Source organism: Cupressus sempervirens, chromosome 11, assembly GCF_028749045.1.
Source record: "Cupressus sempervirens isolate cs-2001-9-10 chromosome 11, ASM2874904v1, whole genome shotgun sequence".
Classification (NCBI taxonomy): Eukaryota; Viridiplantae; Streptophyta; class Pinopsida; order Cupressales; family Cupressaceae; genus Cupressus; species Cupressus sempervirens.
This window is the reverse complement of record NC_143128.1, coordinates 601,305,646-601,322,273: the sequence shown is the minus strand read 5'-3', so window position 1 is coordinate 601,322,273 and position 16,628 is coordinate 601,305,646. Positions and strand designations below refer to the sequence as shown.

Here is a 16,628-nt window from a genome sequence, read left to right as displayed (position 1 = left end):
GAACAAGTCTTATGAAGCTCGTGGATGATGCAAATGCAACATTGGTTAAGGTAAATAGCCAAAGCGTGATCAACAAAGGTTTCAAAAGGTTGCCACGTGAAGTTATCACTGGAAATAATGAGCTCAAAAATGAAGAAGACATCCTTATAGGGTTCGTAGAAGCAATTCACTTATGGCTTGAAGTGGTTGACTTTGATATCAATGTATTGAATACATTTACAAGTTGGAAGTATTCACTAAATGATCTACGAAGAAGGATAGGGGTTTGTAGCAAAGAAATCTCAGAGGTAGCAAGTACACTTCGAACGGTTACAATGATCACACAATACACTGGTGAACCAAATGCCGCAATTGTATGTGAGTCTCTGCGAGTGTTTGGGAAGCTAGTTGATACAATGTGAACAATTCAAAATTTGCATACTCTATAGCAGTAGGAACCTAACATGTAAAGAGCAATTATGTTGTAAATACAAGATAACATGTACCTGTCCAACCAGCTCGTGTAGTCAAGTTGCAATCACATTAGGCATGCAACTTTGAATAAGTCAAATTAGTTAGTTAGAAGTTTGTTAGAGAATAAGTCAAGGTGGTTGAAGATTTCCCCTTTTCTCTTCACCTTTCTCTCTCATATTTTCCTATATAAAAGAGAGAGCTCATTGTAAATAATCATCTTTGGCTTTGTGTAAGAAAGACTATGCCGGAATTCTTGTGTCTTGAAAACTTGGTGTTTCTTGGTGCAAACTTTCTACGTTGAATAAAAGGAAACAAGAGTTATCAAACTTGGTGTTGTGATTCTTGGAGTTCATTAGTGTATTCATATGTTGCATTGCTTGGTTCATCAATATTTCATCTTATAGCTTGTTATACAAATCTTTAGAGCAATTCAACTTAGTTCTTGAATAAAGAACGAGTCTTAAAGTTAGGAAGTGGTTTTAGTTTGTTAGTTTATAAGAAATTCAGTAATAGATTTCAAGCTATACTTTTTTTTTGGTAATAGTTTATTTGTTTGCATTTTGTTTACTAAATCATTTCTTGAATTAGCTGTTGGAGGCTTTGAATTCCAATTGTTAATTCACTCAAGTTATCATTAGTAAACTGATGTCTTAGGAGGACCACTAGTATTATCGTAGCAATAGGAGATTTTTATATAATTGTAAGTTGTTATTTGTGTGTCTCTCCTTAAAAAAAGAGGAAAAGATTGAGAGATTCACCCCTTTTGTAATTTCAATTAAGATCCTCGTGGAGCCACCTACAGTAAGAAGGAAGCCTTCAATATTGTTGAGAGGAGAGGTTTATCTCACTACACCATTACTTTAGTAAACAATTTTGTAAGTTGTAATTTTAGTGAATTGCAAAATATTTAGCCGAACAATATATACACCTACATATATATGACTTGAGATGAGTTTATCTTGTCAAAGATTAAACTCATTTATTATCATGGTGTCGAGTATACATACCATTTAAAATCTTTAAATATGAACTCTATTTAAAAGTGTATTGTTAATACAATTATTTATGAAATTTCTAACAATTTGATGGTCTTTATGTGACTAAATTATGTGTTAGTTTTTATTATAAAAATCAAAAAATATTTGTTAGAATTTAATATTTTTTTCCTTTTAACAGAAATAATCTAGTGAAGTTTCATAATTTTTCTATTTAAAAAAAATCTAAGGTTTTAATATTTTTTCACAAATAATATTCTGTGGGTTTTTTTTAAAAGAGTTTTCTTAATTTATTCTTAAAAAATATTTGTTTCATATTGGCAAGTTTTGATTGATTTTTCACCTCGAACATCATGTCTGATTATAATGGATTTTTCACCTCAAAAAATCATATTTGATTTTGATCAATGTCAGGTCTTATTTCAGAATTTTTACTGATATTTTATTTTTCTTCAAATCTCAATATTGCAATCAATTTTGGGACATTTTGCTCATTTGCAATAGGATTTTGATCAATGTGAGGTGTTATTTCAGAATTTTTACTGATATTTTATTTTTCTTCCAATCTCAATATTGCAATCAATTTTGGGACATTTTGCTCATTTGCAATAGTTTGGAGGGTTTGAAAGCTGTTTTCAATGTGTCTGAATCAACAGAGGAGCAGCTCAGTTACCCAACATCAAACTGGGTTTTTTAAATGATGATTTCTAGTCTACAATTTTACAGATCTTGAGAGGGTTAGTGGATGAGTTTGAGCAGACTTTACTCTCTTGTTGCAAACCATTTTGAAGAAGAGAACCACCTCCTCCATTTTTTACTAGGCTACTATTAGTCATTAATATTCTACATATCTAATGAAAGTCTCAACAGTAGCAGAATTTTGCATTGGATTTTTTGTAAGACGTGTAATGTCTACTGCATAGTAATTGATTGAATGACAATTAGGGGACGGTATAAGAATTTTCTTTTTTAATTTAGTCTATTTTCAGAATACGCTATTATTAGTGTCTTTACACTTTATTCAAGAGCACGTTGTCAGTACAATTATTCATCCGTTATCATGATCCCTGCCGCTCTAAGTAATACTGAGAAAATATCTGCTTCAAACTTGATCATCTCTATTGTAAAACCAGTAGCATCTCTTGTTTAAACAGTGAATTTGAAACGGAACACCAATGAAACCAAATATAAATGTGAAACCCTTGTTAACATTAAGTTCGGCTTTACCATAAGCTTTTTCAATGATAAAGTGATCCCATCCGGTTCCTAAATTTATGTTTAAAAATATTTAATACAATTATTCATCCGTTATCATGATCCCTGCTTCTCTAAATAATACTGAGAGAAAACATTTGCTTCAAACTTGAGATCATTTCTATTGTAAAACCAGTAGCATCTCTTGTTTGAACTGTGAATTTGAAACGGAACACCAATCAAACCTGATGTAAATGAGAAACCCTTATTTAAGTTCGGCTTTACCATAAGCTTTTTCGATGATAAAGTGATCCCATCCGGTTCCTAAATTTATGTTTAAAAATATTTATGTCAATTAACAAAACATCTTGTTTACCCATCCTTAGAAGTCCGACGGGCTTAAATGGCCAATGGTGTGATCCCGTGTGAGCCCTGCATTTGCTATGTCAATAAAACTCATCAATGCCTTTTCTCTTGCAACTGGACTTGAGAATTTTTAATTTTGCTCATATTTTCAGCAGAGACAGTAAATTAGAAGGTATAGTTTCAAAGCATAATCTTATGAGTTTTTAATGTTGCTCATATTTTCAGCAGAGACAGTAAACTTGAAGGTATAGTTTCGAAGCATAATATAAAAGAACTTTTCATCACGTGTTATCAAACAAAGTTCGGGGAAAAAAACATATGCTGCAGCTTAAGGAATTCATAATGGTAATATACAAATAGCCATACCGTAGAAATGTGCAAATAAGTTAATAACAAGTTCCAGCCATGGGACCCCAAGCATCAAGCATAACATTATTGCAAACTAAGATTGGACTTAATCGTGCTTGAAATGATACAGCATAAAATCTGGTAAGCAATTGTGATTGTTCTCTACTGCATGAATTAAAAGGCATAGTGTTTCATCTATCAAATATTACTAAAGACCATGGTAAGCCCTTCACTCCAAGCCAAAGGGTGTGGAGAAAACTATAATAATATTACAAAAATATATTTCTTGCAACTTTGAAAATTGAAAGGATTTTTCAAAATGAAATTGATGATGCAAGAGGTCATAATAAGTCAAAAAAATGGTGAAACAAGAACATATAGAAATGAGATTGGCAAATAAAAATTGCATTTAATTTACTGGAACTATATAGGATACTCTTGTCTTCCTAGACAAATAAATTCTACCACACCTGAGGGCTCTTCAATCTAGATCGTTCCATTGCGGTGATAACCATCTCATTTCCCATTATAGGGCAGTAGGCTTCATTTCTTTGCAGTGACAACAAAAGTCAATCCTCACCAAAAAGTCAACATTAGAAAAATGAAACCAATAGGGAAAGCACCACCACCTTAGGATTGATGCACTCTGAAATGAGTGTAGTTAAGATATGGAATAAACCGTGCTGGTCTGATAAAATAAAGGGACAAAATGTATATCAGAATTTGTCTGTCCTTACTACTCATACAATGTCAGCTTGCAGGTTGCAATTATACGAAACCAAAATCCTTCCCTAACCACTGGCATTTTAATGGACAAGCATATTTCATTAATTGAGAAACAGCAGCACAACTGAAATTCCACATCTGCTCTAAAGGCTTCATAGAATGAATATTCCAGGATAAGCACTACTGCATATATTCCTTCTGGAGGGTCTTTGGCAGAGATGAAAAGGAAGCACCAAGAGCACGGAAGTATGAAATAATACAAATTCATTTTTGCGGTTTCTGTGAATATACAGAATATTCAAGAGTACTACTACAGTGGATGCCAACTTCAGTGGCAACCTGACTTGTTTCAACTTTAAGACTAATATGTAATGATTGAAATAAATTCTTAAACATGCAACTCAATTTCAACAGTTGCATTATGTCTTTGGTCCTAAAATAATGGAATTAAATCTCTAAATTATAAATGCATGTCTCCTTGTATTCACAGGTCTTCGAGAGCTTGTTGAGCCTCCTTTCACCATAAATTCACAAAAGTTGCCATCGTAAGTGAGGAGTTCTACATACAGTCATAGGCTACATGCCAGTTGACATTTGTCATTTGCTTATTAGAAGACTTCACAAGACACTTGAAAACTCGTAGCATTCACATAAAAAAAATTCTAGTAAAAGTTGTCCAGGTTAGAAGCTCCACACCACAGATGTCAATCCATATACAGTTAGCATTTGTAGTTAGACCAGCCAATAGGAAAACCCCATAGACCCACACCAAAGCTGGAAAGTTATGGCCAAGTTGGAACTTGCTTGTATCCAAGTTGGTATGCATCCCAAGCACGTTCAGACTCTTTTCTCTTCAAAGAGGTGCCTGAAGCTGTAACCTGTTGATATGATCTCATCTGCTCTTCAACTACCATGTGGTTGCTCTGTGGAAACAGCTGTCTGATTTTTCCTCCTGCTTCCCTACTGTCAGACTCCGCGTTTAAGTCCAAATTTGGTCTCACCATTCCGCCGGCATTGTTTGTCCCTACTCCCCCAGGGACACCCATTAAATAAGGTGGCCTTGTAAAAGAAGAAGAGATAGCAGTAGGGGCCACTATCTGTGGAATTGAGGCTCCCATTGAGTCTACAATGTAGGGCACAGGACCAGGAGCATAAACAGCCGAAGGGATAGGAAAGGAAGCTCCATTGTAGGGATAGGGCAATGACTGTGTTGGGTAAGGCATGGGTAATAGCCTTCCCATGTTGTTGAAAGGAGGAACTTGACTTGGTCCAGAAACCAGAAATGATTGTGCTGAATTTGGAAATTCTTTTTTCACATGAGGAATATCCCATGATGCTGCATGCGCTGATGGCAGCTTACTGGGGTCCAAATTTATTCTTGAACCCAAAATAGAAACTACTGGATCATCTAATCCAGAAGGATTATTATTGCATTTCATGCTGTACTTTTTTGGTTCAGAATCGTGGACAGAAGCACAAGCATCATCAAAAGACAGATTGTCATTCAAGTCGAAGTCTCTCATTGCAGGTCTAGAAGATGATGTTGGAGAAGGGCTTTGATTTGGATTTTGTAATGTGCCTGATCTCTCCACTCCTCTCCAATCAGAAAGTAAACCAGGGACACTATCATCAGTCTCACAGAGTCGATTAAGGTCCAAAGTCAGCCTTTCAGCTCTTCTACTTGAACTCACTTCCACTGATGAATCACCTGAAGGAAGACTGGTTGATGCTGGCACATGCCTTTCTCCACCATGCCTTCCTGAAAACAAAGCCATACCTGCATCACCATCATCATCTGCAACATTCAAATCAAACTCAAGGAAGCGCTGTCCTGGTTTCAGTGGAGAATTATTTTCCTCTGCTGATTGTGTTCTCTCTCTTTCAGGAGTTCGGCGGGGCTCAGCTGGTCGAAATGCACTGGTTGCTGCAGATCCTCTCCAACCAAGTTCTCCTCTGAAGTGTAAAGGAGTTGTGGGAAGATTGAGGGGTCCTTTAGAAAGAGGAACAATTGGAATGGGAGTAGAAACATTGGTAATTGTGCAATTAGAGGCTGATGTAGTTGCAACAGTGGGCGCTTGAATTAAATCCTGAGAGTAATCCATGTCTTCTGCCGGAATATCTTCGTTCAAATCAAATATGCATTTTATTGGCATTTTTACCTGATCGCTACTGGTTCTCTTTGCATCTGTTTCATGTGTAATTGATTCTTGAGAAGTTATTGCAACTTTGCAAGTTTGCACTTCCTGAACAACATTGGCTTTTGTGCCAGACTCTTCAATTTCAACTGATGCATAATTTCCTTGTGACTTATCACCATCCTTGCCACTCTGCAGATTCAAATTTACCCCCTTTGAACTATAAGAAATATCTGTATCATTTTGTTCATGTAAGATATCCTGCTCTCCTCCGGCAGATCCACTAGTGGCTGAATGCAGATGTGCCCCTTTCCTGTGCTTTTCATATGAAGAGCTGCATAGAGGTTCATCATAACTCTCCACCTCTTGCTCAGCTTCCTTTCCAACTTGTCGAGCAACTTCTAAAGCATCATCAAGAAAATGGAGGTCATTTTCTTCAGCTGTCTCCATACACTGTTCAGAATTTTTCTCATCAAGCCCAATTAACAATTTTTCCATATTTGTCTTTGAATCTGATTCTTCAGAAATCCTTGTCCGTCTAACAGCCTTATCTCTGAAGGTTCCATTTCCATCACTTGTTCCTGTGTCCTCTTGGTTTCCAGCAGAATAACTTGCTCCGGAAAGCTCTGGTGCAAAATTATTATTTGTCATGTCACAGTCCCCTGCAACCCCACATTCTGATGTTGGCTTTACCAAACTTTTCCAGTCCATGGACTCATCAACCACTTTCAAGGGTATAATGCTAGGCTGGTGATCAGACAAACTAGTATTTATGGATGACCTGCTTGTATTGATAGAACCCGAATCAGTAAGTCGAATGCCCTTCTTTTGGCAAGCCTCCATTTTCTTATCATTTTCATCAATCTGACAATCAGTAGAAAGGTCTCCACCTATTTGTTGGGGAGAGCCTGAATCACCATTTACAGGTACTTTAAGCTCACCTGGTGGAGAACAAGTGGTTAATTCATGGCCATGCACTGGTCCAGCTGATGCATCCAAATCCAGTTCTGATTCTTTGGAAATGTGCCCGTCCATTATTTTAGAAACATGACCATCACTCATCCACTCACCACCATGTGCCTCTGAATTCCCCTTTGTAATGGCACCAGCAGCCTCGATGTACTCTGTGGATTCGCTTACTCCTGCTTTTGTATCTTTTCCCCTATTTTTTGGTGAGGACTGTATACCTGTGGATGCAACACCTTCTGCAGAAGGTACAAAAGCTTCTTCTGCATCAAGACAGCTTTTATTGCTCAAGCTTTCTAGGCAAGTTAGCTTAGAGCTACACTGCTCCATCACACATCCATTCAGATTTACTAATCCATTCTCTTTTGCACCTGTCATCTCCTGCTGAGAAATTGAGTTAATCCCATCCTTTACTTCCTCTGCAGGCAACATATCCATACCTACAGGTCCTCTATTTTGTTGCAATTCAGCCCCAGAAGCCTTAGGTTCTTTAGAGATTTCAGTGATAGAAGGCTCAGAAGTTTTAGCATTTTTTGAATTGGGTACCTGTTGGACAAGCCCACTTTCTACAAAATGTGCTTGAGCTGTGTCACCATCAAATTCTCCTTTGGTTTCTTTTGCTCTCATTTCCAAATCTACTTGTTTCTTCCAAATATGAACCACATTTTTCGCCTTACCCTGTATCTCTGAATTTTTGTGGTTGTAGAGATGTTTAACTGACTTCCTAATATTGCAAGCCTTAAGAGCTTCACTGTTAATGGGTAAGATTTCAAGCGCATTTAGCAACTCAATGATAAACTCCTCTTTGACATTATCACTTTCAACCCCTTTTCCTTTACATGCATCTTGAAGCCATTCATTCAGAGAACTCAATCCACCCATATGAACAAAATGATTCAAACAATTACCTTCTTCTGTGGCAGCCAGCACACCTGTAATCTTTTTAATGAGTTCTGGAGATTTATTCATATGCTGCCGCATAAGCAACACCAGCTGTTCAACTTTGGATTGGCTATCCATGCCACCTTTTATTTCAATTACACTAAATGCATCTTCTAGCTTCGTGCTGTGCTCACACTTCTGAGATTTTGCACTATTATTTGCCAGCTTAGAAGAAGATATCTGATGGTAACTACCTGAATCTTGCTCCAACCAAGTCCTCTTCTTTCCCTTGCCACACGATTGATGACTTAACTCAGTTGAAACAGGTGCTGGAGAAGAAGGCCCTTGTGACTGACCTTCTGACTGTGTGGGCGGTGGCATATCTTCTTGATATCACTATTTGTTGTTTCTGCAAATCATAAAATATTCAAGTATCTCAGAATAAGCTATTGTTCAGCATCAAAATTTAGTATTTACATTAAATTATTGTGCCACAATTATAATGGGCCTCTTCAGCAGCTAGATGCTTGTTCTTTTTCTATTTTTGTAGCCAACTTAGACTATACTTTATATTGGAAAAACAGGCAGCTGTTGCAAATTAATAAAAGAACACGAGATAAAAACAATTGCATTCTCAAAACATGCTGCATCTATACTATCACGCAATGAGAATGTAGCAACCATTTCAAGAGATACCATTTGGTTTGAGAGGCTAGGTGGTATCTACTTCCTGCCTAGAAAAATATTCTAGGAATTGTAACACATCCAGGCAACAAAGTATTTCATAACCAGTGATTAAAAATTCTCTAACCTCAATCTTGACAATTGACTATTTTGAGTATTCTAACACTGCTTTCCAACATATATCTTCTTGAGCAGCTGCAGAAATTAAAGGTCTACATAAGTCAATGTCAGTTTTCCAGAGAATAAGTATTTTTCTTAATTGCTATTCTTATCTGGATTCCATTGTGTAGCTTTTTTTTGCCTCAACATTTCAGATCACACTCTGTGATCAATCATCAGGATGAGTGAAGAAGCATAAGGAGTCCTTGATGCAGAAAAATGTTACACAATCAAATCCAGAAAAGAATAGCATTTCATGGATTGTGGAAATCTAATTACTCTTACATATTGTTATTACCCCCTCATCTCTGTTCAAATTGGTCTCACAAATAAACAGACAATAGCACAGTGTCAAACATCATGTCTGGAATCTAAGTTGCCACTACGTGTACGGGTTCAGGTAAGGCCACCCCCAACCAAGATATATAATTTTGTATACGAAATTATTTAGTGACTTATAATCTGATTTAGGTTTGATTTAAAATCTAACATATTAATGAAGTCATAAATTATTATATATAGATAGATATATAGATATAAAAACTAGCATAGCTTCCTGACACAAATCTATCTAAAAGATGCAGACAGATATCAGTCTTGAAGCACCTAGCTGTTCTGAATAAAAATTGTAACATAGGTGCCTCGAGACTGATATCTCAAGGCATCTTTTAGATGGAAGTATTCAAGATATCTATCCTAGTTGATAAATATTTATAATATATAAATATTATATTTAATTAAATGTGTATTATATATAATGTTTGTTTAAATACATATCATATATCTTTTATACGTCTATTGGAGTGTATCTAATAGTTTCATATATCATATATTTAATAGCATGGATAATAGAATATTAAGATACTCATAATTATTAAATGATTGTAAAATTTAAATTATTCAAGATGAGTGCGGATTCAGGACTATCCAACATTGTGGTTGGAGGACACTCAGCATTGACTATAAATGCTCTACGCTCTAGACACATGCTAAACTGGAAGCTTGGTGCACTGCAGGAAAAGGCATTGAATCTGATTAAGAGTTTTGATCCTTTGATGTTGAATCCCACTTTTTGCATGAAGGAAACATGGAGGCGGGCATGCTATCAAATGAAGGGGTGGAAAGATTTTTCATAAGGAATCCACCAAGATTCAACAGTATCAAAAGAATGAAGGGGCTGCTGAAGATTCTTGAACCTGGGCTTTTTGATTAAATTGGTGCTAGTTATGATGGCTTATTTTCTGAGGCGCTTTTTGGGCTTTGAATCCCTGGGTGTCTCTACATGGGTGCTTGGTTTCAAGGAGTCCCCTTAATCAATGCTTACGGATCAACACTCCTCTTCTAGCTCTCTGGCTCGTTCCCAACTCACAACCTCAGCTTGGGCCTTCAGTTTTTCTGTGTGTGGGCTCAAGTGCATACTTCGGTACACTGTTGTATATGCAGTAGCTTTGGCTTCCATTTTGGTTGGTTTAGGGTGTTGTAGTTTTGGATGGGTTAATTGGTAGGCATTGCAGTCGCAAAATGTAAGGCTCTTGTAGCCATTTTGACTGTCTGTGGGTTTCTTGAAGCAAACATGTAATCTTTCTTCTTCAAATATATAAAAATAAATCTTATGCAACAAAAAATAACAATAATTTTTAAAGCAGGGGATGTCCCTGCAATGCAACAGTGGTTGGAATCCCTTTTGAGAGGAAGGTTATTTGTTCAAATTTGCTGCAGTTCAAATGCATGCTCATGAGGAGGACCATACTTAAGTAAGGAATGGACTTGAGTTGCTGAACAGCTAAAACAAAGTTGTGCAAACAAATAGCATATAAAAAAGATGAGGTGGATGTTGCTGTTCACAGGAAGCTATGCCAGCACAGATGTCTCTTCACTGACAAAGAACGGGTTGATCTGGCATAGGCATGCAAAAATAGTTGCCATGAGGAGTGTAGTACAACACGTTGGCAAGGTCGACTGCCAAAAGCGCTGACAGGAGACATAAGGAGTGTCATGCCATGGTGGATGCACACAGGGAAACATTAGGAGATATAGGGCTGCCACAGAGGATCTCCAAGGGAGACACAATAGATCACAGATGAAGAAATATGGATGGAGATATAAGGCAAATAGATCAAGAGAGATAAGGAGTTGTGGTGGAGTGATAAGATGGAGTGGGAGACATAAGAAGAGTATGGTGCAATAAGGAGGGGAGACATAAGGAGTTTGAGCAATTAGAAAGTATGGAGTGATATGGACTCATGGAGTCACAAAACTGCACAACACAAATTTAGGAGGCATTAATACCTTAATATTAGCAATGTAATCACCACAGGGATGGGGTCCCTCAAATGCGTCCACCGATCAAATAAGAAACTGAAGCAACAAAAAATGGTCATATCTATAATAATAAAGTTGAAGTAAAAATTGAAATTGTTTTGAGTGGGTGATAATGTAAATTTTATTAAGAAATCTTTCAAATAATTTTATCTTTTATTACTAAATAAGTTTTTAATATTAATGTTATATTAAATAAGTACATTATTTATAATATCCTATGATTGCTATTATCTACACATGCAGAAAAACTCTTGTGAATTTTGATCTTTTAATTATTTCTAGATTTTTTCTATGATACCTTTCTTTCGCTCTCAAGCTGTAATTATATTTTACTCCTTGTTTAAGTTTGAAAATTTACCAACTGATTCATTCTATATGTACATGTATCTTTTAATTATTAATATTTTCTGTTTTGATTATATATTACTTTGTCAAATTTTTTATATTGTTTTTGTTAACAATTAACACGCTTGCACCATTACAATCCACCCGATGCTACCATTATAGTTAAGCATCTTGGCATAGATATAAATAATGTTAAAATGTAATAATAAAATTAATAAATATTGATTTATTTAGGTCTAAGAAAAAAATAGCAAATGTCAACCAAACAAAACAAAAATGAGTCCATATTTTTTGTAAACAAAAAACACTCCAATGCCTGCACTGCTCAAATGCTGCACAAACAACTCCTTGTCAGGGAACAAAGTTAACAAACAGTTGAATCTCCTCAAATCAGCTCGACAAACAATTTAAGATCCTCTGATGTTTTAAGTTTGAACAAACAACTTCCTAGGTTACCGGTTCAAGTTCGGTTCCAAGTTCAAGAACTGGCTCACAAGTTTGTCAAAATTTTGGAAAGGTGTTTGGGTTTGTTTGGGTTCGTTAGTACAAAAACATGTAAAAATTATATGTATATACATATTTATGAAGCATGAGTTAAAATTAGAATGTAGCATAGTAGCATAAACACATTTAAACAACAAAAACACCATAAACTTGTAATCATAGTGATCATACTATCATATAGTTCAAGTAATAACTTCAACATCAAAGATTCAAAACATTAAAAATAAATCAAGTTATTAAATTTTGTTTAAAAAAAAACTTTTTTTTTGCCGTCCGCAGGGCCCAGAACTCATGCCATTCGAACTTTCTTCACTGTTTTTCCGCATTGTCTGCCTGGGTTCGAACTGGATTCCAAGCAGTTCAAACCAGCAGGGAAAATATCGAACCCTCCCGGACCACCCAGTGAACCGGAGCCAAACCACGGACCAGTTCAAGCCTGGGCTGGTCCGGGGGGTCCAGAGGCGAACCCTGGTAACAAAGACGACATCATTAAAAATTTGGACAAGTTGCACAAGGCTCTTCTAAATTTTGATCAAGCTCATGACCATCAATGCTGTTGCACACAGGTTGTGTATATTGTTCTTGCAATCTTGTTCAGGGCAATGGCACAGGAAATTTGGCCTTTTTTACCATGGCCATGCCTTCCCAGGAATCCACATAGGGTGCCTTGTTATACCAATGCAGAACCCTCTCCTGCTCAGTCCAGCACTGGGACCTAAGATACATCTGCTAAGTAAAATGGAGGACGATGGAGCGGTAAACTCAGTTTCTACATATTATACTAGAGAAGCCAACTTAGTGGAATTACTGAATAAGCAATAAAATCTGAAAATAACATTTAGATGAGACAGAAAGTTGGTTCATGGTACTCAATCAAGAAAGCCTGCAAACAGCAATCAGCAGCCACAAGATTAACATACTTGTTGGCACTACCTCATTAATTTTTTGATACCATACCATCCATATGTATCATGCATCAGAAAACCATGCCAAGCTGATTTTGGGCACATCTCCAACAAAATATGTGAGAAAAGTTAAAAAACAACTAGAACTGCCACTTGTAGATTACTCATTCGGCCTTCAGATCTCATACAAACATGGAAAAAAAAGCTGAAAGTTTAATGCACTTTGACTAATAAAATTTTAAAAGCATTGAATATGTTTAATAGTCACGACTAATAAAGTTTTGTTTTTACAATGGCAAGCTATCAAAACTGGTTTTAGATAATTCTGACGATTTTTCTGTGAAAATTTTCGGATATACTTAACTGCATCCATTTTTTGAAAGTTGATGTTTCGGATCATTTCTGTTCTTCAACTTACTTATCTTCATGGATTCCCAAGTCAAGGACCATGTAATGTCCCCATCTCAAATCAAGACAATCAATGGCAGTTGGCTGTCCTTCTCTTGGATTACCCAAGAGGAAGAGGACGTAGAGTGCATGTCTTTTAAGTTGGCTTGTTCAGAAATCTGTCCTTGGCTTGTTCCAAATTCTAGTTTTAAGTAGAGTGCAGGTCCTTTGATGCAACTTCCAAATTTAAGCCCTAGCTAATGAGCTAAAGTTATCCCCTCTTTTATGTACTTCAGTAAGTTAATAACTATTAAAACATATGACAAAAAGCCAAGGTGAGCCTCAGGCATCAAACAGTTTCATTGGTGCACACTTTGGGTTTTTATTTTTGAGCATTAAATTAAGAGGTGAAATATCAAGGGTGGAGATTGATTCATCTTTTTAGTTGCTATATGACAATGTAAGGACTCATTTTTTAGGGAATTATGTGATGAAGAGTTCCACTTATTGCTGCTGCAACTTAGCTTGAGGATTCAAACTCTTGAATATCCCTGATTTCGGTGAGACACGCCGGCTCTCCCTAGTCAGAAGTGTGTGTTTCAGTGGAAGAACTCCGGGTTCTGAAACCCTAACACATTGCTAACTGTGGGTGGTATTCATCAGGCTCCGTGGCCAAATTAAGGACAATATCGGTGCTGGAGACTCAGATCTGGAAACATTCACTAATACAAATCATCTGTTTCTGAGTTTTCTATGGACGGCTGTTAAAGAGCATCAATTTCAGACTTAATACTGATCAGTTTGGGAGCCTACCACCACTTTTGGAAGGTTGGCTAGGGCTAGAAAATATTCTGACCCAAATTAGGAATATTTTGATATGGTACCTGCACATGTTTGATGGAAATCTCTGACTCATTGTTCTGAAAATTCTGGACTATACTAAGGGTTTTGGTTGAATTTTGCTAACTTTAAAAATAATCTGAAACCCATTTTTTTAGCTGCAAAAATCTGATTTGAAATTTATCCAGAATTCTGCATTTGTCATGAAAATAAATTATAATTATACGAGGTTAAATTTCCAAATTTATGCCCTAGTTTGTAAAAGTTTTGTTATCAGATTTGCCATAGTTTGCATAAATTATTGTCGTGTTTTTAGTGTCCTGTTCGGGGATATTAAAGACCAAGACCAGTATACATATGTTTTCTTTTAGTTCTAAGATGCCAATGTTTCTGGAGAGGATAAATTATGAATACAAGTTACATAAGCCCTTTGTATTGTGCATTTGATTTTTAGATGAGCAGTTTCCAAGATCCTAGAAACCCATCCACCATCTCCATAGCGATGAACTGATTGTATTTTGAATGTCCACACTTAAGCCTGATGTATCATTATGAATAACAAACAATTATAGTAAAAAGCTTAGCATCTCCCAGGGGCCGAGTTCATTGGTATTAGCAATTTTTGCCAAGAAAATGCTTATTAAGTTTTTGCATAAATACATGCAGAGCCCTCTTGTATTGTAGCTTGGATTGATTGGTATTTTTGGTAAATGCAAGAGCGCCCACAGGTACATGGATCAGATAAAATGTGTGCAGCATAGACTCAAACCCATATTTCATAGATTTAATAATGATGGAATGATAATAGCATCATCAAATTTCAACTTTTGCTACTTCTGTTGATTCAGACAGTCTTTAGGTACATGTCCACATAGATACAAGACTAACCCAAAACTAAAACTAAAGTTGACCAAAATATGGGGTATATTAAGACTGGAAAGCATTTTACAGTACATAAAACATGAAATTAGCATAAACCCAGAATATCAGACAGACTTCAATAATTATATAAGTTTCTATCAGCTATGAAAGCAGCCACAAATGTCACCAAACAAATCCTAGGCTGTCTGAGAATCCTGCTCAAGAATGCTGATAACAAATAGTCAAATGATAAAAAATAATTATAATATCCATAAGAACTCAGTTGCAGAATCAAGTTTCAACGTTTACCTACACTACTCCATATATACTTGCCCATTTACCTACACTATCCATATATAACTTAAAAAGGATGAAAGAGAAGACCAAATAGCTTTCAAATTTCCCATTTATCATTACATTAAACAGGAACATAATTGCTTTTTATAACTTCTTGAAACAATAATCCTTGTGTGGAATCTCCAAAGAAAGTTGTCCACTAAGAGAGAAGTAAACAGGAAACTTTTCCAAGGTTCTCTTTGCACCTTAAAAAGGATGACAATGAAATACAATTAGCTTTCAAATCTACCAGTTATCGTTACATTTAACAGGAACATAACTGATGTTGAAAAAAGCTGTCTTCTTTCAGAAACTCAACCAATGACAGAGACAAGCCATGAATATGATCTACATTGATGCCCTTGCCTCGGTCAACTACATAGGTCAATAGTCTCTAACTTCCTAAATAAATAAATCAACAAATCAGGTGGCAGTCTGGCATGTTTCAAAAGTAAGAACGTGAAATCCTTGCCAATGAGAATCCTCATCTCATAGTGATAATGCATAAAGATCCTCTCCAAATAGGAACAAGTTGAGCCATTCACACACTCAAGCAACAAAGGGAGAACAGACATTATCATTTACTGCATAATGTGTCCAAGTGAGCAGCCACATACAGACTGAAGTTAAGTTCCTCTCCCTCACAACTGAGTGATGACAAACCTTTTCTGCCTTTCCCAACAAGCAAGACTCAATCAACAACTCCTCACTTGGCCAATAGGCCAAGAGCCTTTAGGCTAACAAATTTAGGAGATTGCAACGGGTACAGATATGCTCCACCTGGTAGAGTTATCATCTACTCTAGGCAGGCTCAATCAACAATCTTTAGAGAATTTATGCATTTCCAACAAGGAAGGCTCAATCAACAACTAATCACTCAGCCATTGGGCCAGGAGCCTTATGTCTCTCAATCAAAGCAACTTTCAAATGGTACACCAAGGGTAAGGATATGCTCAATCCAGTAGTGTTTCCAATCTACTCTAGGAAAGTCCATCTATGCACACCAAATCCGTGTTCAAGCTAGTTTAACTAACTAATCGCTCAAACTATCCTAAGTTGCTGGTTTGGATTTTGGTACGGATGCAAGTTCGAGATTCGAGTTCGTACTTCGTCCAAATAGAATTGGGTTGGGTTTGGATTCCTTTTTGGTTCATTTGTACAAGGATTCTTTTAAATATAAATATATATGTATGTATGTATATGCAGCAGCAAATAAGTTT

General features: G+C 36.3%; 1 protein-coding gene across 2 annotated transcripts in view; it reads right to left on the bottom strand.

The window, feature by feature from the left end:
- Positions 1-4,160: 4,160 nt before the first annotated feature.
- Positions 4,161-16,628, bottom strand: part of LOC149531113 (uncharacterized) — a 35,301-nt gene continuing 22,833 nt past the window's right edge. For both annotated transcript variants that reach the window (XM_089811302.1, XM_089811303.1), the window contains one exon: positions 4,161-8,474. In XM_089811302.1, the coding sequence (XP_089667428.1) occupies positions 4,865-8,446 (3,582 nt within the window). In that variant the 5' untranslated portion in view covers positions 8,447-8,474 and the 3' untranslated portion in view covers positions 4,161-4,864. The remainder of the gene's footprint in view (positions 8,475-16,628) is intronic.